Raw genomic sequence first — 27,705 nt, forward strand, 5'->3', positions numbered from 1 at the left:
TCACTTATATGTGGAATCTAAAATAGGTTGCAAATGAAGTTATTTACAAAACAGAAACAGACTCGAACATAGAAAAGCAACTCATGGTTACCAAAGGGGAAAGGTGGTGGGGAGGGATGAATTAGGAGCTTAGTATTAGCAGATACAAACTACTATATATAAAATAAACAACAAAGTCCTACTGTATAGCACAGGGAACTATATTCAATATCCTATAATTAACCATAATGGAAAAGAATATGAAAAAGAATACATATATATATCCGAATCACTTTGCTATACATCAGAAACTAGCATGACATCGTAAATGAACTATACTTCAACAAAAACAAAAAATTAGTGTTCATAGAAAGGGGGACTCCAAAGGGGGGATTCATTTCCCCAGAAGTGGGGGTACTGGGGGGCTAGCATTGTCCTATATCTTTTTAATTGAAGTATACTTGATATACAATATTACATAAATTGTAGGTATACAATATAGTGGTTCACAACTTTTAAAGGTTATACTCCATTTATAGTTATTAGAAAATATTTGCTATAATTCTTGTGTTGTACAATATATCCTTGTGGCTTATTTTACACCTAATAATTTGTGCCTCTTAATCCTCTACACTTATATTGCCCCTCCCACCCTCTTCCCACTGGTAACCACTGGTTTGTTCTCTATATCTGTGAGTCTGCTTTTTTGTTATATTCACCAGTTTGTTGTATTTTTTAGATTCCACATGTCAGTGATATCATACAGTATTTGTCTTTCTATATCTGACTTATTTCACTTAGTATAATGGCTTCCAAGTCCAACCATGTTGCAGCAAATGGCAAAATTTCATTCTTTGTAATGGCTGACTAGTATTCCATTATATATACATATGTATCACCTCTTTTTTATCCTTTGATCTGTTGATGGATGCTTAGGTTGCTTCCATATCTTAGCAATTGTAAATAATGCTGCTATAAACACTGGGGTGCATTTATGTTTTTGAATTAATGTTTTCATTTTCTTCATCTATACCTGAAGGAGTGGAATTGCCAGATCATATGGTAGTTCTATTTTTAGTTTTTTAAGATACTTCCATACTGTCTTCCATAGTGGCTGCACCTATTTAAATAGACTCTACCTCTTGATGGGAGAATCATCATTCATATACAGAAATAGGTGGAATTAGTGGTGCCATTTTTGGAAACAATTTTTCATAGTTCACCTTCTGGTCATAACAATTCACATCCCTTGCCAATTTAAATACATTCATCTCCTCAGCCATTATGACATTGGATTAAGTCCATGATCTTTGTATGGCTGTTGGTGTAACTGATGCCATCTTGGGCTCTTTCAATTCCTCCTGTTCTTCCACTGACCTTAACCAGGGCCATACAATGTAGTAAATCTCTACTCTGTCACCATACGCTTTGTAATTAACAGATATTGTTTAATGATCTTTAGGGTCCAGGTGGTCTCTATGCTCTGTTAATCTCCAAACAATAATGAAGACCTTTGCTGACATGTTTTCTGGTGCCCGTGAGACTATTTATCCATTCATGATTCTTGACTTAGGAATGCACTTCCTGTTTCCAAGCATACACCGCCATACCCTAGGTTAACTATAAAAGAGTCCCAATGCCTTCAGTGGTGTGGAGTGTAGCTGGAAATGCTTCCAGATCATCGTCCTCCTGATCCTACTTGTGTGTAAGTTACCCTATAATAAACTGATCCATTGAGTATATGGAGCTGCCTGCCTCATTTTTCAGTTTCAAGTTGCCTTCTCAGTTTGGTGGGCACTTTTCTTTCCTGCCATCCTCCAACAATCTCCCATATAAATCAAGCCTATGAAGATGAAACTCCTCTGGTGTAGTTCATTGGGTGTAGCTCCTCATGAGCAACTTTTTCAATCCAGAGAGCTATGAACTAAAAAGATCAGCTATCTGTCCCCCCTACTCCATGCCCCTCACACCCAACACATCTGATGATACAGAAACATAATAACTCCCGTAGACACTCCTGTTCAAAAAGAGGAAGGACAGAAAGCACATAATAGTCACTGATTCACAGTAATTCACAACCTGGGTATTTGTTGTCAGATTCTTCTACTCTAAGGACAGGGAATGCTCTTGATTGTTTTGTTCTCTGGGAATGGTTTCATAATCCATTTTTCAGAGGCATTTGCGTCCACTCTCTGGGTTTGTGGCTTTGCCCCCTGAGAAATTTTCTTTTTCCGTAAGAAATGGCCCATTTTTGCAGCTGAGTAGCCTTTTCAGCTTTTCTCTGCCCATGGAAAGTTGGAGCCCAGAGATTACTCATTTCAAATTGTCATTGTCACCTATAGTCTAAGATTTTACTTTTGCCAAAATACTCCTTTTAAAAACTTTGTGAATGTTTATGATTCTTACTGAGATTCATTCCATTCTCCCCAAACCACATCCAAACGTTCTGAAGCAGAACTCACTCTACTTTGGGTATGTCAGGTTGCTATGGGATGAGGTCCTTACATTTTTTAGAAGCCCTTTTGTCTAGGTGAAAGGGCTTATGAAGTACTGTTTAACTCCTTATGAGGTCTTACAGCTGCACACTTGAGTTGATTTTGACCTCGAGGCCACATTTTACTAGTGATGTCCTAGATTTGATCTTTTTTCTGAGGTCATTTCTTATTTTGATGATATTTCTCTAGCTGAAGAGATTGTCCTGGGCCCTTTATATTTTGTCTAATTTCTGCTTGAAAACAAAAACAATTCCTTCTTTAGCTTATTTCTATTTTGCAATATGTTATCGTAGGTGGTTAAAATAAATCAGTAGGCACTTTAAAAATATTCTGTCTGGAAATCTCCTAAGCCATATCCACAAGTTCATTATGTATATTTTCTACCTTCTAAGTTAGTACAGGTAGTACAGGTAGCAGTGCTGCCAAACATTTTGCCATTATATAACACTGGTTAGTCTTTCTCCAGACTCCAATAACAATTTTCTCACTGCTCTTCTAGACTCCACTAACAGTCTCCTTGCTGTCTTTCCAGACCTTGCCTGCTGTCTGGTTCCAAAGCCAATGTCACATGTTTTAGGTTTTAGTTATGGCAGTACTCCAGTTCTAGATACTAATTCTGGAATAGCTATCTATTGCTTATGAACAAAGCACCCCCAAATTTACTGACTTAAAACAAGAACCATGAATTTATCTGTGATTCTACAATTTTGGCTTAGCTGGGCAATTATTCTGTCTGAGCTCAGTCATCTAGCAACCTGGAGGCTATAAGATGGTTTCATTCACATATATGGGACCTTGCTGCTGGCCTTGGGGCCATTGTCTGCATGATTTCTCATCATTCAGTTGTTTAGCTCATCTTACCTTGGTGTGTTGTGGGAACATTCCAAGAAAATGAAAGCAGAAGCTGTAAAGACTATTAAGGCCTACACTTGGGAATTCACATGATATCAGTTCTGTAATATTCTATCAGTCAAAATAATTCACAGGGTCGACACAGAAACAAGGGGTAGGAAACAGACTCTTTTTCTTGATGGGAAGAGTTGAAAAGAATTTAGCGTATTTAATCCCCCATAGGTGATTGGAAAAGTTCCAAAGCAAATGCAGTATTTAATGAGTATATGTTTGTTGAAAGCAACATAGCAGGAAGAAGACAGAGTTGCCCAATGTCATTTTTCTCATTTAACACATTACTTGAAGTTTTAGTCAGAGCAATAAGGCAAGAAAATTAAATAAATTAAAGTCATATACTTGGAAAGGAAGAGATAAATTTGTCATTCTCTACATACTTAGAATTTTTAAAAAGTTTTTAAATATATGGATAATCTATTAGAATTAATAACTGAATTTAGCAACAGTTCTGGATTCAAGACCAACATACAAAAGTCAATTGTGGTTCTATATATATACTGGAAATAAACCATTAGAAAATAAAAATTTACCACTTAAAATAACACAAAATATCAAAGATCTAGAATAAATCTAAAAAAGATGTGTGATTTCTACACTTAAAACTATAAAACATTATTAAGAGAAATGACAGGCATTTAAATAAATGGAGAGGTATACCATTCTCATGGATTGGAAGATTCAATCCTATATAATGCAGTCTTAGTTTCCTGAGCCTGCTGTTATATCGTGCTACAAATAAAAATTTATTCCACAGTTCTGGAGGCTTGAAGTTCAAAATCAAGATGTCAGCAGAGCCATTCTCTCTCTGAAACCTGTATGGGAGAATCTTGCCTTGCATCTTTTAGCTTCTGATGTTTATCTCCAATCCTTGGCATTCCTTGGCTTGCAGCAGCAGCATTTCAATCTCTGCTCCAATTGTTACCTGGGATTCTCCCCTCATGGGTCTGCCTCTACATTTCTTTCTTATACAGACACCAGTCATATCAGATTAAGGGCCAACTCTACTCCAATATAACCTCATCTTAATTAATTACACCTGCAACAACTTTATTTCCAAATAAAGTCACATTCTGAGTGTTAGGTTATCTTTTGGGGGGGGGGACACAATTCAACACAATGAATAACAATTGCCAATTCTCAAAACAGGTTTGCAGCTTTAGTGCAGTACTAAACAAAATCCTACCTGATTCTAAAATGTATATGAATATGCAAAAAAATCAAGAAAAGCCAAGACAGTCTTGAAGAACATAATGGGAAGGAGGGCTTTTTCTACCAGATACCAAGTTTTATTATAATGCTGTTACAGAAATTAAGATAGTGTGACATTTCCACAAAGAGAGACAAAGGGAAGAGATTACATAGTCTTGAAACAAACCCACACATTTATAGACAACTTATATATGCAAAGCTGACAATAAAGAACAGGAGGGGATAGGACAGACTTAAAAAATAACAATCAATTTAACATTCACATGGAGAAAATAAAACTTGATTTACCCTACACCATATACAAAAGCCAATTCAGATGGTTTATAGACCTAAATGAGAAAGAAGTAATAACAATTCCTTAAATTAATTAGGCCTTTGTAGGAAAGACCTTGACAGGACACAAGAAACAGTAAGCATAAAGGTCTTTTATGTTCACCAAAAGATGCCAATAATAAAGTGGAAAAGCTAGCCACTGAGTGGGAGAAGATATTTGCAATATAAATTCAACAAAGAATGCATTTTCAGAATATATCTCCATATGTAAGTGACAGACAATCCAATACAAAAATGGGTAAGAGATTTGAACAGGCATTTCATAAAAGAGGATATTCAGATATCCAAAAACATGAAAATGGGTTCAACCTCATTTGAAATCTGGGAAGTCCAAATTAAAAACACGATGAGATACTACTATACCCCCACCTGAATGGTTAAAATTAAAAAGATGTACAGCAGTAATTATTGGTAAGGATGTGGGGTGACTAGAACTCTCATAAATGGCTGGTGGGATTACAGCCCAAAACTACTTTCTAAAATTGTTAGACATTATTCATTTACGTTTCACACATATGTAACAAACAAGTTCACTGCTAGGTATAAACCTAGCATATGTGTCATAAAGAGGAGGAATGTTCACAGCAGCATTAATCCTAATAGTCAAAAATTGGAAATATTCAAATGTCCACCAGTAGTAGATGGTTAAATTGTAGCGGATCATAAAATGGAATAGTATACAGAACTCAAAATGACTAAATGACAGCCTCACAAATCACAGACGTACCTCTGAAACAATGTTGAATGAAAAAATACCAAATCTTGACTTTGTTGTTTGTAGTTGTTGTTGTTGTTGTTGTTGTGTCCAAATCCTGACTTTGAACAAGTTAATTAATCTGTTTATTTACACCTCCCAGATAAAAAGTTGTACCCCTTGGGATTGTTGTGAGGACTATGTGGAGTGATTCCTACCAAGTGTTCACCAAGCACTTGGCTTAATATCAACTATTTATTCATGTTCTCTGGGCAGATCGCCTTTCTCGAAATGAGCATTAAAAGAATGGTGCAGAGCACTTACAGCGTCATCTAACACCCCTAAGAGTCTCCCCAAATTCTTTCATCTACCTTTTTATCGTTGGGTCTCGGTCTCTTTAAGAAGTCAACCATAACTCAGAAAAGGGGAATGCTGGGAAGACCTACTCAGCTCAGGTCTGGAGCATGATGGGAAAGTGGGGGGCGGAGACCAGGGCCGCACACGCGCAGTTTCCCGGGTGTTGCGTTGCTATGGCTCAGACGAAGAATTCCAGTAAGAGAAAATAATCTTCGCCTCGGCGCTGGGGCCTTGGGTCCTGTTCTCCCTTCCCCGGTCGGTGCTCCCGGCGAGCAGGGAGGCCACCAGAGGTGAGCGCGGCCGGTGGCAGCGGGAGGGGCCGCGCGGGGCGGGGCGGCGGCCGCGCCACGTGACGAGGTGGGCACCGGGCGGAAGCGGCGCCGTCGGGCTGGGAGGCTGACGCGTTGCGGTTTCGCGGCGGGGACACGCTGATGGGCATATGCGTTCTCTTCTTCCGATTCAACGTTGCCGCGTTTGTAGCCGGTGACGGGCGTGGGAACTATTGGTGGGGACGTGAATTTCGGAACGAATACAACACGAGCGCCCATAGATTGTTATAACTCTGGCAAGTGGTCAGAAATTCTCATCTCTCGCACAGACTATTAAGCCAGTCGCCAATTTCCATGCTTGGCTTGACTGGGTAAAGACAACTTTGGAGAGCTTTCTTTTGCTTCAGGTTACTGGGTTCTGTTTAGTACGTTTTCTCTTAGGAGAAGGGAAGTCTGCTGAAATGACTAATAGATTATCTTGTTTACAACAAGGAGATTGGAAAGCGGAGCTCATAGGGGCTCATTCCTGAGCATGCCCTCCTTGGAGACCCTGAAAGGTGCAGGTGGTCCACCTTAGCTGAGGGCATACGTGTTCATTTGTGGTGGCATCTTGCGCTCTGATCTATCGCTGGCCAAGAGACGGGGCCTTTAAGGAGGCCTCCAGTGAAGTCTGAGTTAGAAGTGGAGTTGGGGAGCTTAGTGTGCTCCACTTTGAGAAGTAAAAGCTGAGGTGGGCCTCTAAGTATTAATTCTCATGGAGTCAGGAACTGTATTTCTGAGTCTTTTCTTCCAAGAGCTCGGTAACTTCCTCCCACGTCTTGGTTTGCTAGTCTAATTCCCTCAGTAACTTTCAACACATAAAAGACCAGAGTGTTTGCTTTTTAAAGATATTAGGGAAGTGGGAGCTATTCCCGTTTTCTTATGTGAAGTTAGCTGCTAAAGGAGCAGAAAGTAGAAATAAAGGAGGACAGTCATGGCCCCAGAAGAGTTGTTTTTCAAATGCTTAGCAATAAAACCTTTTGCTCAGTACAAAGCTTTTGATATAAAGAAGAAGAAAAGGAATAAACCTGAGTACCAATCCTTTATGTTGTGTTTTAGGAATCCAGCTATTCATTACCAAGAAGAAATCTATTAGTTTTAAACTGGGGAATTCCTTTACATAAAAAATTAGAATGAAAGAACCTTTGGATGGTGAATGTGGCAAAGCAATGGCACCACAGCAGGGGCTTTTGGACAAAATTAAAGAAGAACCTGACAATGCTCAAGTAAGCATTTCATCTTTATTTTTAAAAAACTTTTATTTCCTCTTTTCTGTCTGGTGAATTCAAAGTTTTAGTTAGGTAGTTTCTGACTTGTAACCCAAACTGATTTTTTTCCCTCATTAGATGAGTAAAATTACCTTTTCTGCTCTTTGAATGAAAAAAAAAAATGTGGTAACTGTATTATATTTCTTTTTGTGAGAAGAAAGTAACGTGTATTACTGTTTTCCCATACTTAATACCTTTAAAAAAATTCTCTTGTATCTGATAGTAGTTTCCTTTTATTCTATAAGTAATTGTGGTCTGTTCTGTGCCAGGCTCTGGGGATCCAGGAGTGAGCAAAGTCAGTTTAGTCCCTTCCCTCATAGAGCTTGTAGGTTAGTAGAGGTGACAGACATTACACAAGTAACTGATCAAATAATATATATAATTACAAACTATGACAGAAAAGCCTAACATGGGAAATCTGACCTGGTTTTGATGGGGGGCAGGGGACTACAGAAGGATTTGTAAGCTGAATTACAAAGAATGAATTGACTAGGCAAAGGCATGGAGAAGAGTGGTTCACCAGAGGGGTCTGCATATAGGAAAACTCTGAGTTGGGAAGATGCATGGTTCTTTTGAAGAAGTATAAGACCAGTGGGCTAGAACAGAAAAGATATGAAAATTGTGAAAAATTATGATAATGATGATGATAAAAGTATCTATAGTGGTATTCGTATATCCATATGTAGAGTATATGACATAAGTATTAACTATTCTCATTAATACGTATTTGTGCTTAAACTGTGCCATTCTCACAACCATATTATTACTTCCATTTTACAGATGAGGAAACCAAAGTACAAAGAAGTCAAGCAGTTTACCTCAGATCACAGTTCATAAATGGCAAAGACTAGATTCAGATCCAGGTAGTCAGACTTCAGGGCCCATGCCATCCTGCTTCTAGGGTGAGGCACTGAAGCTAGTCTGTGGCCAGGTTATGCAGGACCTTGCTGACCCTGTTACAGACTTTGGTCTTATCCTGAGAGCTTTGGGAAACCATTGTCGGCTTTACATGGGAGAGTAAGGTAAACATATTTGGAAAGATCATATGGCCACCCTTTAGGGACCTACACTGAAAATCTGTGGAGACCAATGTGGAGACATCAGTTATTTGTTTCGGCAAAAAAATGATTTTTTCCCCTTATTGGACAGTTCTTTTGCTTTATACTCTAGTTATTGGTTTTTATTGCATAAGCAAACCTATAATATTCAAAATATAAATGACAAAATAATAAATAGTAATGATAATAATTTCTTTCTCATACAATCTCAAAGGCAGTATCATCCCAGGACAGGGATGGCAAATAGGTTTGTCTCGTTCTTCAACTTCACACCTGCCTTCCTAAAGTGCTGTGCCGCCAGGGGTTCTGAAGGAGTGTCTACAGGATGTGAGGTGGGGGGTGGTGGTATCCATGACACTTATTTTCCCTCAAGTGTTAAGTTCTTCCTCTTCCTTTGCCAAAAGTAACCATTTGTTTGCCAAGTTTTATAGATTCTACCTTTAGAGACTTTTCTTTTACCCTGCCTTTACCCTTCCTGTTTCATTATTTCTCATCTGGACCTTTATTCAGTTTTCTATTCATGCTAATCTCTTCAGTCACTTATCACACCAAAACACTGTGTAGTGATACCATGGTACCTTTTTTTTTTTTTTTTTTAGGAACTAGAGCCAAGTTTTTTGTCTTGCATTTGAAGTACTCCTCAATGACATCCTTAGCCTGAGACTTTTTGTCATAGTCCTTAACCACCAATTGCAACCAGTCACTTTATAGGGTTTTTCATCTCCTGTCAGTTTTACAGAGGCCTACCATTCCCCTAGTTTCTTGCTGTCATCAGCCTTAATTAAGTTGACTTGGCGTTTGGCACAAGGACCTCCACCAACTTGACATAAGCTCATTACAGTTGGATGCAAGCACGCAGAGATGGGCTTGATACTTGTCTCAGCTTTGGTAGCTTCACAGATTCCACAAGCTAAGCCATTGTGGATGAGGGTGGTCTTCAGCACCTCTTGCAAAGCAGTGTTAACATCTCTTACACCTCCAGCAGCAATGCCTTCCTCCACCAAGGCGGTGGGTTACAGCCATGGCGATGGGTTATGGGTAGAGCCAACTCTTGAATGCACTGGCTTCTGCTTCCTCAGGACCCCACAGTGACAGGAAAGAGCACCATGGTACTCTTTATAGCTCTGATCACATTGCTCCCTTTAAAGACCCTGTCTCCTCATGTGGGATAAAACAAACTTTTTAGTGTGACATCTGAACTATCCATGTTTAGGCCTTTGTTTCCCTCTTTAGTATCATCACTCAACCTTTCTACCTTTTTTAATCTATGCTCCTGCAGACTATTTGCATTTCACAAAAAGGTATATTCTGTTGATTTTTATTTCCTTACCTTTGTATATGCCATTTCTTTTGCCTGTGCTATCCTAAACTAGGTAGCTTGGTGAAATTTTTCTTCTCTTTTAAGATATAGTTTAACTGTCTGTCACTTAGAGGTAGAATTAACCATTCTCCCCTGCCCCCTTTTTTTAATTGTATAGTGCCTTCACTTTTATTGTGGCATCTACAGGTCAATGAATTTTGTTTTCATACAGAGTCTGGTCTTATTTGACCTGAATCCTCATTTCCTTGCACAGTGACTGCCACAAAGTGCGTGCTCAGTAATTGGAATAAAAGGGCCTGTGTTTCACAGATGAGGAAGCTGAGCCTGAAGAAATAGCTTATTTCACCAGGGTCTCATGGCAAAGCTGGAATGCAAAACTAGTTTTTTAAAATTCCAGATCCAATATTTCTTTCATTGTATCTTGCCTGTAGTATAAAAATTTAACAAATATTGTACTATGAGTTGAGTGTTCTTTCTGAATATAAAAATTATGATAATGAAAATCCTGTAACAGTTTACATTGTAAATTTAAATCGATAGGGACTTACTGAGTTCTCTTTGGCTTATATTAATGCTTCAAGATGAATGGGCTGTAATTTTTCATGATTGAGTGTGGACTATGATGGAAAAACCAATTGAACACATAGTGTGTGCCATTTTTCATGTTGTGTGAATATTGGAAGATAGACAAAAAATTGAAAAAATTTAATATTTTCTGATATACTAAGGATCTGTTCTGGATATTAAAGCTATGGTTGAGCTCTCATTCAATCATTCAGTGAGTATTTATTCCTGCTTATATAACCTGTAGCACTTGTTGAACAGGGTTCTAAGCAGTTTACATAATGAATTCACACAACACTCACCACCATACAAATTAAGTACCATTACTATTCCTGCTTTACACACAAGGAAACTGAGACACAGATAGTAACTTGCTAAACGTACCCCAACTAGTAAATGGCTGAGCTAGCTTTTGAACCCAAGCATTCTGGTTCAAGAGCCCAAACCCTTAACCAGGATGCTAAGCTGTATTAGTGATTTTGTTTTCAGAAGAGCTGCAGAAGTGAAAAGATAGGGCCTCTGCTCTCAACCAAATTGATAGCGTAAGGGGGAGTAAAGTTATGGAAATGAAAGGTAATGATTTGTTGAGTGACTTTGCCCTGTCAGTTGGTATGCTAACTATGCTAAGTATGTCTTATGCCTTCTCAACAACCATAGGATTGAGGATCTGAGGGCAGGATAGGTTAAGTAACTTACCAAACTCAAAAGAAGCATCAGAGGTAGAATAGGAACTTCGTTCTGACTGGCTCCAAACTTATACTCTTTCTGTTGCTTTGTGCCACCTCTGTCCAGATACAAAATCACAATATTATGTAATTATTGTAATTTAAAAAAATTGTGTAAGGTGCCTTGGGAGCATAGGGAAAGGCACCTTTAGGTCTGTCTAGGGAGAAGAGGAAGGCTACCCAGGGCAGGCAGCACATGAGTTATAACACTTGATTAAGACCTTCAGACAGAACAGCATGTGCCAGGTCATGGAGGAATGAGACAACGTGGCATGTTTAGTGGTTGAGTATTTCAACAGTAAAGTGGGAGATGAGAATAGATTTTACATATTTAAGTAGAATTGATTTAACTTAGAGATAGCATATGAGGTGTGAGGATCAAAGAGGAGTTCGGGAATACTCAGAGGTTTCTGGCCTCAGTGAGTTGAGTTTGTGATGATACTATTTACTGAGGGGCTACGAATAGGATTTAGGGGGAAGTAATAAGTAGTTTGGGATCTGTTGTTTTTAAGGGGCTCATGGGACATTCAAGTCGTAATTTGCACTAGGAGGTATTTGCACATACGGATATGGTATTTAGAGATTAGTAAGTTATCTACCTGTACGTATAGTGTTGCCAGATAAAATGTAGAATGCTATGTTAATTTTGACTATCAAATGAATGATGATTATTTTTTCATATAAATATGTTTCATGCAATATTTGGGATATACTAAAATTATTTGTTGTTTATTTGAAATCCAGATTTAACTGAGTCTGTTATATTTTTATTTGCTACCTCTGATAGACGATAGTTGAAGTCCTGAATGCGGATGAGATTGTTCAGGGAACAAGAGAGAAGAAAAGTAGAGCTCAGGATAGAAAGCTGGGAACTAGGTTAATTTGGGTCTTCAGAATGGCTTCAAAGTAGTCCCCCAGGCAGCAGCCTCGTCATTACCTGGGAACTTGTTAGAAATGTGTCTTCTTGGGCCCCACTCCAGACCTGCTGAATCAGAAGCTCTGAGGCTGAAACCCAGCAGTCTATGTCTTATCAAGACTTTTGGAGGCTTCTGATGCCACAGAATTTGGGAACCGTTGACTTTAGGGGTGAATATAATAAGATCAATGAAGGATACTAAGAAATAGTAATGAGTTGAAGTAACATAAACAGAAGACAACTGATGGAATCATTGGCAGTGCCAGATATATCAGAGGCCGAGATAAAAACCTAAAAATGTTGAATGATTTAGGCAATTGTGAGTTGATTGGTCATCTTAAGAAGCAGTGGCTTGATTGCATTGGGTTCAGGAGAGAATCAAAGTGAGGAAGTAAAGAAAGAATGGAGTATGTTTTCTCTAAGTTTGGTTGTAAAGGGAGAGAAAGGGAGGGCAGTAGTTTCTTAGGGAATAGGTTCCTTATAAGCTGAGAAGAAACCAGCATGGAGATTGTGAAAGAAACAGTGTCAGAAATGACTGAGACTGCCCTGAGGACCTCCGTGTTGGCTGCCCGTGCTGAACTTTTGCTGAACTCTAACATAAAACTGCTGAAGAGTGGCTGAGTTGCCAAAAGGAAAGAACAGTGCTGATAACAGGACTTTTTCTGGACTAAGGAAAAGATACCTTTCTCTAGTCATGGAGGAGGTGCGCTTGATAATCCTGTCGTATGTACAGATTTATCCTCCAATCCAAATTCTTGGTTGCTTGTGTAAACCTGCATGAACTTCCTCCTTTTCCCCATAAAAACCTCTACCCATTTCCTCCAGTGGGACACTGTTCTCAGTTCCTCCAGAATCTGTGATTCCCCAAATTACAATTCTAAGACCCCAAATAAACTGCCTTTTTGCCTCTTTACAGCTCATGCTTCTTTCAGTTGATGAGGTGGACAGAGGCTGAAGCTACACAAAGACAGTATGAAGTTCTGTAAGAAGTAGAGGGGTGGATCCTGAACACAAGCAATATTCTAGCCATGGCTAAGAAGATTGCCTTTTCCTCTAAGGTTCAAGGACAGTGTGCTGATCAATTTGTAGGCATGGTGGAGAGGGGAATCAAGATGTTGAAGGAGTTCTTACTTAGTTGCTTCTATTTTCTTGGTATTTAATAATCCAAAGACATTTCAAAGTAACTTTGAGAACTGACATATCAGTCGTTTGTTTTGCAAAGTATAGGGAGATTAAAAATATAACCACTGTTTATTATCACCCTTGTTTCAGGAAAGTAAGACTTTTAAAATAACTTTTATTTTGGAAATAGAAATCAAAACATTACTGAGCAGGAAATATGTGGAGTTGGGATTTATGAGTGATGAAGGTGTGGAACAGTTACTTTGTGAAGTCAGAGAAACTGACAGAGAAATATAACAGGCATATTAGGAAAATGCTAGAGACCGAGTTGATAATAAGGCAGAGTTATTTTTTATTGAGTTTTAAGTGTTCTTTTTGGTAAGTTGAAGGTGTGTAGAGGTACCTATAACTTCCTCCCCTTCTTGCAAGTGCCAATAAATAAATATTGTTATTTAAGTATAATGTTTAAGAACATCCACTATGGATTGAATAGGCTTGGCTTCATTTGTTTAACAAATATTTATTAAAATGCCATAATTATGAAAATAATAAGAGCTAGCTAGCATTTTTGTTTGTATATCATGCTTAACTTTTGGCTAACTGTAATGCATCATGTTATATACTTTATTTGTATTAAATCACTTATCCCCCATCAATCTAGCCCTATGAATTAGATATTATTATCTTTATTTTATAGATAAGAAAATTGAAACTAAGAAAGATTAAATAACTTGTTTAAGAACCAAGATCACACCTGTTTCTATCTGCTGTCAGAACCCATAGTTGCCTCTGTTGTGTTATGTTGACTGTGCTGCGTACTGAATGTACAGAGGTGGAAAAACAGAGATGATCCCTGTCCATAGTGGACATGCTCCTCTAGTGTATGTTTTGGGGAGGAGGAGGAGGGTATTAGACATTAAACAGATGATCTCCCAGATACATATGAAATGATGTATTATGACAAGTGTGCTGAGTGAAAGGAGATGAGAGAGGCTACAACAGGGGAACTGAGTTTCACTAGGGGGCCAGGGTTTGAGCTCATTATATAATTATGTTATATTGTATTTGTACATTTATGAGGAAGATAGCATGGGTTTTGGAAGAGAGAGACCTGGGTTTGATTCCCATCTGTGCATTTAGTATCTCTGTGATTTTAGACAAGTTGATGAACATCTCTAAGCTTCACTGTCCTCATCTGTAAGGAAAGTACTATAGTTCCTGCCTTGTAGGCAGCAGCTTATTTGGTGCCATAACATTTATTGTAGAAGTGGTAAATTATGCATTGTTTCCTAGTCTATGGCATTTAATAGTCCAAAGAAATTTCAGAGTAATTTTGGGAGCTGACATATCAGTCATTTATTTTGCTAGGTATAGGAAGATTAAAAATACAGCTACCATTTACTATCACCATTGTTTCAGAAAAGTAAGACTATTTTAAAAAACTTCTTATTTTGAAATATGTAAGGCTGTTGTAATATCGCCCCTCCCCCGAAATGTAGGCTGATTCTGATCTCAGAATAAAGGGCAGTCTTGTTCAAGATAGGTATATCTATTTAATTCTTTTTCATGATTACATGTTATTTTAAAGCATTTTGAAGAACATATTAAGGATAAACCTGATTTAGGCTGTGATGATTTTTATGTATAATGAGCAGATTGCATTGAAACTCTTGTGTCTTTTCTGCCATTAACAGATATGACTGCTTATAAATCTGTTGGCTAAAATTACTAATTTGATCTAAATTTAAATCATTCAGATTTATTTCATTTATTGCTCTTATAAACATAGCCTAAAAAAGGGGGTAGTGCTCAGCATTGAAATAGCTGGGTATTACTCCCATATATCAAGATTACATTTGCAGAAAAGTAAACATAATTATTATAAAAGGTTCTCCAATTCTAAAGATCCTTTTTGTAAAGATTAAATCCAGTCTAATAACTTATAAATTCTGACTTTTGAGGTATTTGTGAAGGTGATTACGATTATAATGTAGAAGAGATGAATATGACAATTATTTTTTGCTTGAATTTCTAGTTTATTTAGATACTAACACTGTATTCATTTCTTTCTCTCTTTGTTTTTTCTTTAAGGAATATGTACATGCTTCAAAACCAAAAACTCAAGAAAGTGAACTGAAAATTAGTGCTGTGTTTTCAGTCAGTGACAGTCCTCTTGGTAAGAAATAGATCTGTTATAATTGGTATTTGTTATATTCTGACTAGTAGAATTGAGGGAAAGTACCTTCTCATGTCTTTTTCTTCTTTTAGATAAAGCAAGTACTTTTCAAACTGGGTAGTGGTCTTGACCAGTATTTTAAAAAGTGAAATATAATAAGATTACAGTTGACTCTTGAACAACACGGGCTTGAAGTGTGCAGGTCCACTTACACATGAGTTTTTCAATAAATATGGCACCTGTATTTTCATTTTACAGATCTTGAAGGGTGAGGAAATTTTTGTGTTCGATTAGAGATCATAATATGTGGAATCAAAAGAATTCGGGTCTATTAGAATCTGTCCAAACTGTTTCAGCCTCTTGCCCCTGGATGAGCCATTTGTCAGTTCTTCTGTCTCTGAGGCAGAGATAGCGGGACGTGGGCTTTCAGCTGCGTGGGGCTGGCACTGTTCAGGGCCAGCTGTGTATCAGAGTGTGATGCATATAGTAAGGAAACATAATTTCATGAAACTGCTGTTTCAGCTACTAAGTTTTATATACATTTACACATATGTATGTGTCTCCTGGGTTTAAAGTGAAATATTGTTACTATGGATCATGGTTAAAAAAGTTCGAAACCACCTGTTTTAGAGTGCTTATTGCCTCAACATTGGATTTCAAGACCGAGGGAGTTTGCCCTAGAAAACGGAGAATGTATATATGTTCATGTTGATATAAAACTTGTTTTTCTTATTTTGTCTTTGTAGCCCAACAGTTGACCCCAGGCTTTCAGCTTTCTCTTGCATCATCTGGCCCAAATATATCACTTCCTTCGGTTCCTGCTGTAGCTCTTCAGGTTTTTTGTTCTGGTTGTAAAAAAATGCTTTATAAGGGGCAAACTGCATATCATAAGACAGGATCTACTCAGCTATTTTGCTCCACAAAGTGTATCACCGGATATTCCTCACCTGTCTGCCTATTGCCTCCTCCCAAGAAAACCTGCACAAACTGCTCAAAGTATGAAATTCTTAATCACATCCCTTTTTGCTTTACTTTTTTAGTATGTTTAGTTCAAACATGCTATTGCTGTTGTAAATCTCTTTAGCACATTTCTCTGGAAATACTTTTTAGCTAATTGAGAAGTTTGCAAGTATTTTGTAAAGTGAAATAAGTGACTTGATGTAAGAAGGTATTGCCTAAACCAGTTTTCCTATCTCTTTCAATTTAGATTTTACTAGAAAGAAACAAACTATTTGTGAGGAATGTAGGACTGCTTATATATTGTATATCTACTCTAACTGTAGACAACAACCATTAAAAATTACTTGTTATCTTGAAAATTATTGAAGTATAGAATGAAACAATGCCTCATTCACAATAGTATATGAAAGTTATTTAATTCTTTAGAAGGTATAAACCCTAAATGGCCAAAAAAATAATGCATTTATTTCTAAAACATCCTTGTGAGCTTTTTGGGGGGTTGTTGTTGCTCTGTAATGATGCATAGATGCAGAGAGAAGTAGCAGCAACAGAGTCACATAAACTTTTTCTACCTCAGTAAGTCTGAAGAAGTTGACATATTTTGCCTGTTTGTGTGCTGATGTAATTCTAGGAATACAGTGCGTTGTCAGTAGTTACTAAAGTAGAGCAAGAGAAGTTGAGAGGTTGGTTTTAGACCATGATGCTATTACTAATTTATTAGCTGTATGACCTTGGGCTAGATATTTAACTTTTCTAAGCCTTAGTTTCTTCATTGGCAAATAGTAGTTGCTTCCTCAGATTTTAATAAGACAGTGTTAGCATAGGACTTAGTACATAGCAAATTCTTAATAAGTGGGATCCTATTATCTTTTAATAATAAATTTGATATTATTTTGTGTACTTAACATATAATTTATGTTATAAATTATGTTTTGTTTTGTCTTTGGAGATACATGATAGTTTCTTTATCTGCTTTTTATGTTAAGCTTCTAAAAGTAGATCCTGTTAAAATGGAAATCTCCAACCAAAAGGAAGGAGGAATTTTTAAATATTTTACTTAAATGTTCAAATTTAGCTTTGTTCCAAAATGCCCTTCCAATACCTTACTTTAACTCTTTTATATCATTCTCATGAAACTGATCTGGAAGGGTAAATTTAGTTTTCTGTTTTTAGATATTCAGTTTCAACATATCAAATACCAAAAGAAAATAAATTTTAAAGAGCGTAACACAACTTATACATCCAAATGCATATTATTCCCTTAAAAATAGTCACTCTTGTCATTGGCTTTTTACGACAGTGCTGTTGTTCAAAACAAAATTTTTATCTCTTGATTTGGCATTGCCTTCAGAGTCTATGAGACATTCCTTTAGACTAAGTTAGGTGATAAATCTGTATTTCAGCTGGGGTTTGTTTTTTGCAAATTGCCGGAAGTCGCTTGTTGCCTTACCAGCTGACTGTCGAGGATGATTAAACTGTCATACTGTTAAACATGATATTTGACTTTAAAATAAAATTGTGCTTAGAGTTCTTAAAAATTAAAAGAGACGTTAGAAAAAACGTTCAAGCCATGTCGTTGTTGAAAGAGGTGTGGTTTTTCTAAAATAAATGTGAAGATGTAACATTCTTTTGGATGTGTAAGGTTTAGGATGCATTTATATTTATGTGCACAGATTTTTCACTAAAAAGTCATTCTCATTGGTTTATTTACATATACATGGCACTGGCAGATTTACATTATTAAATAACATTCTTAATTGGTCTGATTTCATAGAAAAATCACTTTTCAAAATTAATACTTCATCAGTGTGTAAGCATATCCACTTGGTTTCTAAGATTTAACTGTCATGTTTTTAAGGTTAGGTAAGTTTTAGAAAATTAAAATCGTACTCTGTTGTTATTCTTTTGCAGTTTACCATAGAATAGTTTTGTATAATAAAGGGACAGAATGGAAGGCAGAATGGTGGAATGATGGACTCCATGGACTGTCGAATCAGACTGCCTCGATTTGTATTCTGGCTTCACTGCCCACCAGCTGACTAACTTTGACAAGCTATTTAATCTTTCTGATTTGGTCTCCTAATAATACTTACCTTATGGAGTTTTTGTGATAATGAAATTGGATAATTTGAGTAAAGAGAACAATGCCTGACATGTAGTAATTACTGAGTATACATTACTGTAGTATATAATGTTACTGCCATTATTATTCTTTATTTTGTAGCCTGTACTAGTGTTTTTAATTAATGACTACTTCCTTCAGTTTTGTGCTTGTCGGAAGAATGGCAGTACTTAGCCTCTGTTTTTACTGGCAGTGCTTATTGCAACAATGAGCCCTTACAAAATAACTCTAGGAATCTCACAAAACAACTCAATTATTTTTGTTCTGTCTCATTCATGTTTCCATCTGTCCTCTGATACCAAGCCTTAATAGCCCCTTTGTCATTTGTTTCTGTGTTATACTGAAGTTTTACATATCATGTTAAATTTCAATTTGAATCTTTGGTACTTTATCTGTTTCCCAAATCTTGCATTTAAATTTTAAAAAGTTTCCATTCCTTGTCTCATTCACGTTTCTACTCTTAGCAGCTACTGGCTAATAAGAGGACAAGTGTTTTGTGGTGTGGAGTTATGGGATGGCTACTTGTTCCATTGGCTCCAGTGGATGAAACTCGGTTGGAGCTGGAAGCCTCAATGTTTTTTTCATGAGCATCTGGCTGGATATATTTTGAATAGAATTCTCCCTGAACACATGTATAAATTAGATATTATAAACCCCATTTTATACATGAGGAAATTGAGACAGTAATTGCCTCACTCATTGTCACTCAGCTGATAAGTAACAGAACTAATCATCAAACCCAGTTTTCCAGATGCCTTATCCAGGACCAGCCATTTTCTACTATACAATAGCTGCCCTTAGCAAATGTAGTTATTTGAGCTCACAAAGAGGAAGAAATTACAATTATGAAGAACACATTTCATTTTGCCTTTGTTATTTATTTTTAGAGACATTTTAAATCCAAAGGATGTGATCTCAACCCGATTTGAAAATTCCTCTCCTAGCAAAGATTTCTGCAGCCAATCATGCCTTTCTTCTTATGAGCTAAAGAAAAAACCTGTTGTTACCATATATACCAATAGCATTTCAACTAGGTGCAGCATGTGTCAGAAGAATGCTGATGTAAGTTCCATTTCACCTTCATTGCGATTCTGCTCAAAGATCAGAGATTTTTAACCTGGCTCTGCTTATTTTGTATCTGTATGTGTTTTTATTTCCTAGATACGATTTGAAGTTAAATATCAAAATGTGGTACATGGTCTTTGTAGTGATGCCTGTTTTTCAAAATTTCACTCCACCAACAACCTCACCATGAACTGTTGTGAGAACTGTGGGAGCTATTGCTATAGTAGCTCTGGTCCTTGCCAGTCCCAGAAGGTTTTTAGTTCAACAAGTGTCACAGCCTATAAGCAGGTATGAACAGCAGTCTGATGCATGTAGTTCAGCTCATGCTTTCTGAGGTGGCTGCACAGGGATGAAATGCAGAATAAAAGGGTGAGCTTTTCCCATCTGTTGATCTCAGTGTGGATTTCCTCTCCAGAAAAATGGGGTAGATTCTGATACTGTAAGGATTGATGTTGGTAGTGAGATGATATAGCTGAACTAGATCATTTTTTAGGGTTTCCTTCATGGCCAAGAATTTACAAGTATAATTTCATGGTTTGCTACGAGTCTGAAATATTTTGTGACATATTGATTGTGAAGAAAACCCCAAGTTATTGTGAATAAACTATAATCAAGAGTTAAAAGATGATAAAATCAGTGAATCTAAAGCATAGCCTTTTCCTTTTAGAAAGTAAAATTCATTTTAATGAATTATAAAATTTTGGAATGAATTGTAATTATTTTGGTAACAATGCCTCATTAGAATCTTTAATTTTTGGTAGTTTGGTTACTAAATATATCCATTTGTGTCAGTTTCACTATTGCTAAATAATTTGAGGTCTTTAAAATGTTATTTTTTTAAAAAAGGGTATAAATAATAATTAAAAATTTTTTTCAGTTAGCAAGTTAGGTTTATTTTTAATTCCTCTCAGCAGTTGATAATAGGCATTCATCTTGGAAAGTATCCTTTTTCTAGGAATTTAGCCACTTAACGGCAGTCTGGTTACTACTTTGACAAGAATAGAATCCATGTTATTTATATATGTATATGATACAAAAATCAGTTCCATTCCTAATTTTGTTACTGGTATTATACTCTGTCAACTGCATAATTGATGTTTCTCTTCTACCTGGAAGATTATGTATTAAAATTTAACAATTGATATTTTCCTACCATTTACTTCCCTATATAATTTCTTACTGAAAGACCTTAGTATTGTGTCAGTGACAGTTTAGTTAGTGGTTAGGAGCCTGGATTTTGGAGTCACGTGGAGTAAATTTAATCTACTTTTCTGCTTACTTGTTAATTAAAGTTAATTTAAATTTTGTTAATATAATTTTTAAAGCATCTCACTATGTTGTTGAGAATTCTATGATACAAGTGTATATAAATTGCTTAGTATGGGGCCTGGCTCATGGTAAGCACTCAGTAAGTAATAACATTGGTAATTTATATAAATGTTAGCTATTATTATTATCATTTTTTGAAACATGAATTAAACTTACAGGAAAATTTTATTTTGAAACTTATCTCGAGAAACAGGTAGTTCTGTAGGATCTCCTAATATATATTAGATGTCATTTCTATCCCCTGCTAAAGAGTTCTACTAGATAAGGAACCTTCAGGGTGGTAGACTCTTTCCTAGACTGATGTCCAAGTCTGTACTAAGGATGGTTCTTTGGTTCATGGATTACTTGGTCTTCTCTGATTATTTGTGATGAGAGAAGTATGTTATGACTACATAATCCATTACTTTTAGTGTGTGTTTTTGTTGCTAATATATTTGAGGAGTTTCTGATTTTTTTCAATTTACATTTTATAGGCATACCTCAGAGATATTGTGGGTTTGGTTCCAGACTACTGCAATAAAACAAGAATATATGTATGTGTGTATGTGTGTGTATATACATATATATATATATATACACACACACACATATATATATATTTATAAGTTCTAGTATACACACACATATACAACTTATATATGTAATTGACTTATATTCTTGGTTTTACTAAAGGTATGTTTCAGGTCTATGGATGCTTTCAAAAAGTGAACAGCTAATCTTTAAATAATTCTAAAATAGTATTTATGGACATTTTATCAGTTAAGAATTTTAGAGACATGTGATTGAATTCATCCAATTTCTGTAGCTAGGAAAGCAGCTTACCAGATAACTAACTAATATATAGATTATGTCTTTTCCTCACCTTTAGAAAGAGAGAACATATATAGGCATATCTCAGAGGTATTGCATGTTCGATTCCAGACCACCACAGTAAAGTGAATATTGCATATAAAGTGATTCATACGAATTTTTGGCTTCCCAGTGCATGTAAAAGTTATGTTTACACTATACTGTAGTCTGTGAAGTATATAATAGCATTGTGTCTTAAAAATATGCATACCTTAATTTAAAAATACTTTATTGCTTAAAAATGCCAGTCATCATCACAAGCCTTCAGTAAGTTGTAGTCTTATTGCTGGAGGAGGGTCTTGTCTCGATGTTGGTAGCTGCTGACTGATCAGGATGGTGATTACTAAAGGTTGGAGTGGCTGTGGCAGTTCTTACAATAAGACAACAATTAAGTTTGCTGCATGGATTGACTCTTCGTTTCATGAACAATTTCTTTGTAGCATGCAATGCTGTTTGATAGCATTTTACCCACAGCAGAACTTCTTTCAAAATTGGAGTCAATCCTCTCAAACTCTCTCACTGCGTTATCAACTAAGTTTATGTAATAGTCTAAATCCTTTTCTGTCATTTCAACAGTCTTCACAGCATCTTCATCAGGAGTAGATTCCATCTCAGGAAATCACTTTTTTTCTCATCTGTAAGAAGCAACTCCTTGATCGTTAAAGTTTTATCATGAGATTGCAGCAGTTCATTCACATCTTCAGGCTCTGCTTCTAATTCTAGTTTTCTTGCTCTTTCCACCAATCTGCAATTACTATAGTCACTGAAGTCTTAAACCCCCTCAGAGCCATCCATGAAGGTTGGAGTCACCTTCTTCCAAACTCCTGTTAATGTTGATGTTTTGATCTCTTCCTGTGAATCTTATATATTCTTAATGGCATTTAGAATGGTGTCTCCTTTCCAGAAGGCTTACATTTTACTTTGTCCAGATCTATCAGAAGAATCACTATAGCAGCTTATAGCATTACAAAATGTATTTCTTAAACGATAGGACTTGAAAGTTAATTATTCTTTGATCCATGGACTGCAGAATGGATGTTGTGTTAGCAGGCATGAAAACAACATTAATTTCATTGTACATCTCTGGCAGCTCTTGGGTGACCAGGTGCATTGTCAATGAGCAGTAATATTTTGAAAGGAATCTTTTCTTCTGAGCAGTAGGTCTCAACAGTGGACTTAAATATTCAGTAAACCATGTTGTTAATAGGTGTGCTGACATCTAGGCTTTGTTCCATTTATAGAGCACAGGCAGAGTGGATTTAGCATAATTCTTAAGGGCCCTATACTTTTTGGAATAATAAATGAGCTTTGGCTCATTTCAAGCTGGCTTCACCAGCTATATTAGCCCCTAACAAGAGAGTCAGCCTGTCCTGTGAAGTTAGGCATTGACTTCTCCTGTCCAGCTATGAAAGTCCTAGATGGCATCTTCTTCTGATAGAAAGCTGTTTTATCTACATTGAAAATCTTTTGTTTAGCAGAGCCACCTTCATTATTTTAGGCAGATCTTCTGGATAAATTGCTGCAGCTTCTACATCAGCACTTGCTGCTTCACATTGTACTTTGATGTTACAGAGGTGGCTTCTTTCTTTAAAACTCATGAACCAACCTCTGCTAGCTTCATACTTTTCTTCTGCAATTTCCTCACCGTTTTCAGCCTTCACAGAATTGAGGAGAGGTAGGGTCTTGTTTTGGATTCGGCTTTGGCTTACAGGAATATTGCGGCTGGGTTGATTTTCTCTCCCGACCACTAAAACTTTCTCCGTATCAGCAGTATTGCTTTCTCATCATATGTATGTTCACTGGAGTAGCACTTTGAATTTCCTTCAAGAAGTTTTCCTTTGCATTCACACCTTGGCTAACTGGTGCAAAAGGCCTACCTTTAGGCCCATCTCAGCTTTTGACATGCCTTACTAAGTTTAATCATTTAAGTTTTTGATTTGAAGTGAGAGACATGTGACTCTTCCTTTCACTTGAATACCGAGAGGCCATTATAGGGTTATTAACTGGCCTAATTTCAATATTGTGTCTCAAGGATTAGGGAGGCCTGAGGAGAGGGAGGGAGACGGAAAATGACAAGTCAGTGGAGCAGTCAGAACACAACATTTATCAATTTAATTTGTTTTAAATGGGCATGGTTCATGGCCCTCCACAAAAATTACAGTGTTAACATCAAAGATCACTGATCATAGATCACCATAACAAATATAATAATAAAGAAAACGTTTGAAATATTACAGAAATTATCAAAATGTGACACACTGAGCAAATGCTGTTGGAAAAATGGCATTGATAGACTTGCTGGATGCAGGGTTGCCACAACTCTTCAATTTATAAAAAATTCAGTATCTGTGAAGTGTAATCAAGTGTAATCAATCTGTCAAGTGTAATCAATAAAATGAAGTATGCTTGTATTATTATTGTCTGAAAACTTATTTTTCCCCACATCCCAGCTTTCAGAAAAGTCTGTACTTCGTGTAGCTGCTGTCGTTGTCATGCTCAGGTAGTTCAGCCAGAGGTGCTGGTTATAGGTAGTTTTTCTTCTTTCTTTTCTTAAACTGTATGTATATATGTATGCTTGTACTAGGTATCTAAATGTTTTTTTTTATTTAAATAGAATTCAGCCCAAACTCCTCCATATGCCTTGGGGAAATCATTGAGGCCCTCAGCTGAAATGATTGAGACGACGAATGACTCAGGAAAAACAGAGCTTTTCTGCTCTATTAACTGCTTATCTGCTTACAGAGTTAAGACCGTTATTTCTTCAGGTAATAATTACATTTGCTAAATTTATAGTTTTTTTTTTTCTACTATTGAAGAAGAATATAATGCTTTTCTTTACTTTATTACAAATTAAATTGATCTATATGGTTAAATAAAGACCCAAGATTGTTTTAGTTTCAAAGAGCTGACTTTTAAATGAAAATAGTTTTTCAATGATTTTCCTGGTTGGAGGATTTATTTTGTAATTTCACATATGAGAAGAAAGAAAGAACACTTAGAAGTTCCAAGTTAACTTTTGTGTAAATAAGACTTACTTGAGGTTAGCTGTAGTTAACTTTACATATTATTGTATAGTTTATTTTTCTGGTATATTACTTAGTATTTGGTTTTTTACTCTCCTAATACATTTTTGAATCATTTGATCATCTATGTAACTTATTCACTGGTTTTTATATTTTGCTACCAAGGTGTCCAGGTTTTGTGTCATAGCTGTAAAACCTCAGCAATCCCTCAGTATCACCTAGCCATGTCCAATGGAACTATATACAGCTTCTGCAGCTCCAGCTGTGTGGTGGCTTTCCAGGTATGATCTCAGGTAGCATTGCACCCTTGCAGTTCTCTTAGGCATTGGTCTATGACAAAATGTTAACTGCTGAAGGACCATACTTATTAAAGATTAAGTTAGAAAGAAAATTCTGTTCAGCTGTGGTCCCAGAGGTCATTTCTGAGAATGTGTGAGCCCAAGATTTGAGCCTCGGTCCTCCTTTATTCAGAATCCTCACCTAAATTACCTTTTTCTCTGTCCTCTCCCTTGGCTTTCTCCCTTTCAGAAGAGTGGAAGCTAGGCTATGGCTTGGATAGGTGGTATGGTGGTGTGCTTTTCCCTCATCCTGGGCCAGATGCATAATGACTCCTGGCGTGGAATTGGAAGTCTCCACTTGTTCCATTCTCTCCTCATTCTCTGATACACAGAGAAAGGGTAGGGTTTAGCAATCCCTTGGGTGGAAAGATGTCCCTCGCACCAGGGAGAAAGAGACTACTGGTGACCACTGTGCTCTTAATAGCCATCCGAGGCTAGTTGGTGATGGGAGGCAGGTGGAGGGGTATCCGGGGGGACAGGGGAGACTTGCTCTTTAATTTATTAATTAGAGTCATGTACAAGACATCTTTGGAAAGCCTGAATTCCAGTCCTCAACCTTTTAACGTTGCATTTCTCAGTCCTATTCTGGAAGTATGTCATTTCAGCTCTTTCTGTGAACTACTTTATAAAATTAAAAAAAAATGTTTGGGGTGCATTAATTTATTAAAATGAGAAAATGAAAATTACCAAGTTGCCTTATTTCTCAACTGATAAAATCTTTACCTCATTTGTGTTCATTCAGAATGTATTTAACAAGCCAAAAGGAACAAACTCTTCAGCAGTGCCTGTGTCTCAGGGCCAAGTGGTTGTAAGCCCACCCTCTGGGTCAGCAGTGTCAGCAGGAGGAGGTAACACCTCTGCCGTTTCCCCCAGCTCCATCAGTGGCTCTGCCGCAGCCAGTCTCCAGCCTCTTGCTGCTCAGTCCCAGCAAGTTGCTTTAACCCATAGAGTTGTTAAACTCAAGTGTCAGCACTGTAACCATCTGTTTGCCACAAAACCAGAACTTCTTTTCTACAAGGTAAAGAGAGATCATGAAAGGGATTGACTATGAGTTTATCCAATAGAAGTATTTTTGTTTTTTCATCTTCAACAGTCACTCAGTTTGCTTTGAAATGAGAAAAACAGGATTTCTTAAAAATAAAGCAACTTGTTTAATTAGATATTAATGACTGTTCTTCCTCTGCAGGGTAAAATGTTTCTGTTTTGTGGCAAGATTTGCTCTGATGAATACAAAAAGAAAAATAAAATTATGGCAATGTGTGACTACTGTAAACTGCAGAAAATTATAAAGGAGACTGTACGATTCTCAGGGGTTGATAAGCCATACTGTAGTGAAGGTAAAGAAAAAATTCAGTTTTGGCCACAGAGCATGTGGTTGTTATGTAATTCATGATGAGTTGGGCTGTTAATCCACAATTAATTTTCAAGTAATTTGTTTATGAGGTATAATTTGAAGCTTTTTTTATTGAGTTTATACTTTTCACTTTAAAGTCTGTGCTTTTAACTGTTATAATAATCTCAATAAAGAAAAACTTTCAAAATATAATTAGGTCAATGGTATTAGTATAGAGAATAGAAAATCTTTTCGTGGGTTTAGCTGTGACTTCAGAGATCGTTTTGTTTTTGCACCCATTTATAAAGAGGTACTTAAGCATTTATCGCTTCTTGGCTTTGATGTTTCTGAATATAGACGACTTAATATTTAGAGTATATGTTTCAAAGGTGATACGGGTTTGTTTGGTGAATATAGAGACTGTCTCTTAATTTAGAGGCAAATAATTGTGTCAGGAATATAGAAAGAAATTAGCTTAAAGTTGGTATTTAACACTGTGGAAGCTCACTTTACCTCCTTCAAGTTAATGTAAACTTGATTTTTCTTCCTTTTATTCCTTCTGGTTCTCAGTTTGCAAATTCCTCTCTGCCCGTGACTTTGGAGAACGATGGGGAAAATACTGTAAGATGTGCAGTTATTGCTCACAGACATCTCCTAATTTGGTAGAAAATCGATTGGAGGGCAAGTTAGAAGAGTTTTGTTGTGAAGATTGCATGACCAAATATACAGTTCTGTTTTATCAGGTAAGTGTAATATAATTCTTTGGCTTTCTTAAGTTAGTACAAATTATTTTCTATTTAAAATATGTTCAGATTATGTAAAGAAAAATTTGGTGTTTAGAACTGGGAAAGTAAATTATAGGCTCCTAAAGCAAAATTCAATTGAATATAAACATGAAATCTCTGGGGTAAAGAGTATAGGATTTCTGGAGACTTTGTTGTTGAGGACGTGTTCCTTTTATTTTTGCTTTCTTGTAAGCCACACTGACCTTATTTATAACTGTGAGTTCTTTCTAGTTAGAACTTTACATAGTTATGTTGCCTTAAGTGGCCCTCTCATTCAGAAGGTTACTGTGAGGAATTTGAAGTCAGACCTTGTTCTCACTTCATAGGTCAAATGACTGTGACTGACTTCTTTACCCCTCACATGCCTCCTTTTTAAAAAAATTACTTTTTTGAAAAGCTAGCAATGAAAGCTACAATTAACTGAACCACTCATACATGTCTAGTGCTTCATGAAGTTATTTCATTTA

At 36.6% G+C, this 27,705-nt stretch overlaps 1 protein-coding gene and 1 pseudogene across 8 annotated transcripts in view; one reads left to right on the forward strand and one right to left on the reverse strand.

Moving 5' to 3' along the window:
• Positions 1-6,079: 6,079 nt before the first annotated feature.
• Positions 6,080-27,705, forward strand: part of ZMYM6 (zinc finger MYM-type containing 6) — a 47,152-nt gene continuing 25,526 nt past the window's right edge. For 3 of the 8 annotated variants that reach the window (XM_074376889.1, XM_074376884.1, XM_074376888.1), the window contains exons 1-11: positions 6,340-6,541; positions 7,344-7,510; positions 15,350-15,434; positions 16,181-16,430; positions 19,404-19,578; positions 19,678-19,869; positions 24,374-24,524; positions 24,948-25,063; positions 25,863-26,138; positions 26,307-26,457; positions 27,024-27,196. In XM_074376889.1, coding sequence (XP_074232990.1) covers positions 7,418-7,510; positions 15,350-15,434; positions 16,181-16,430; positions 19,404-19,578; positions 19,678-19,869; positions 24,374-24,524; positions 24,948-25,063; positions 25,863-26,138; positions 26,307-26,457; positions 27,024-27,196 — 1,662 coding nt within the window. In that variant the 5' untranslated portion in view covers positions 6,340-6,541; positions 7,344-7,417. Of the gene's footprint in view, positions 6,267-6,339; positions 6,653-7,343; positions 7,511-15,349; positions 15,435-16,180; positions 16,431-19,403; positions 19,579-19,677; positions 19,870-24,373; positions 24,525-24,947; positions 25,064-25,862; positions 26,139-26,306; positions 26,458-27,023; positions 27,197-27,705 lie in introns of those variants that run through there. The other 5 variants (XM_010959924.3, XM_074376886.1, XM_074376885.1 and 2 more) reach the window with 5 other exon arrangements.
• On the reverse strand, positions 8,469-9,623 carry LOC123618293 (small ribosomal subunit protein eS12-like; annotated as a pseudogene).

The sequence above is a fragment of the Camelus bactrianus genome, chromosome 13 (assembly GCF_048773025.1).
Source record: "Camelus bactrianus isolate YW-2024 breed Bactrian camel chromosome 13, ASM4877302v1, whole genome shotgun sequence".
Classification (NCBI taxonomy): domain Eukaryota; kingdom Metazoa; phylum Chordata; class Mammalia; order Artiodactyla; family Camelidae; genus Camelus; species Camelus bactrianus.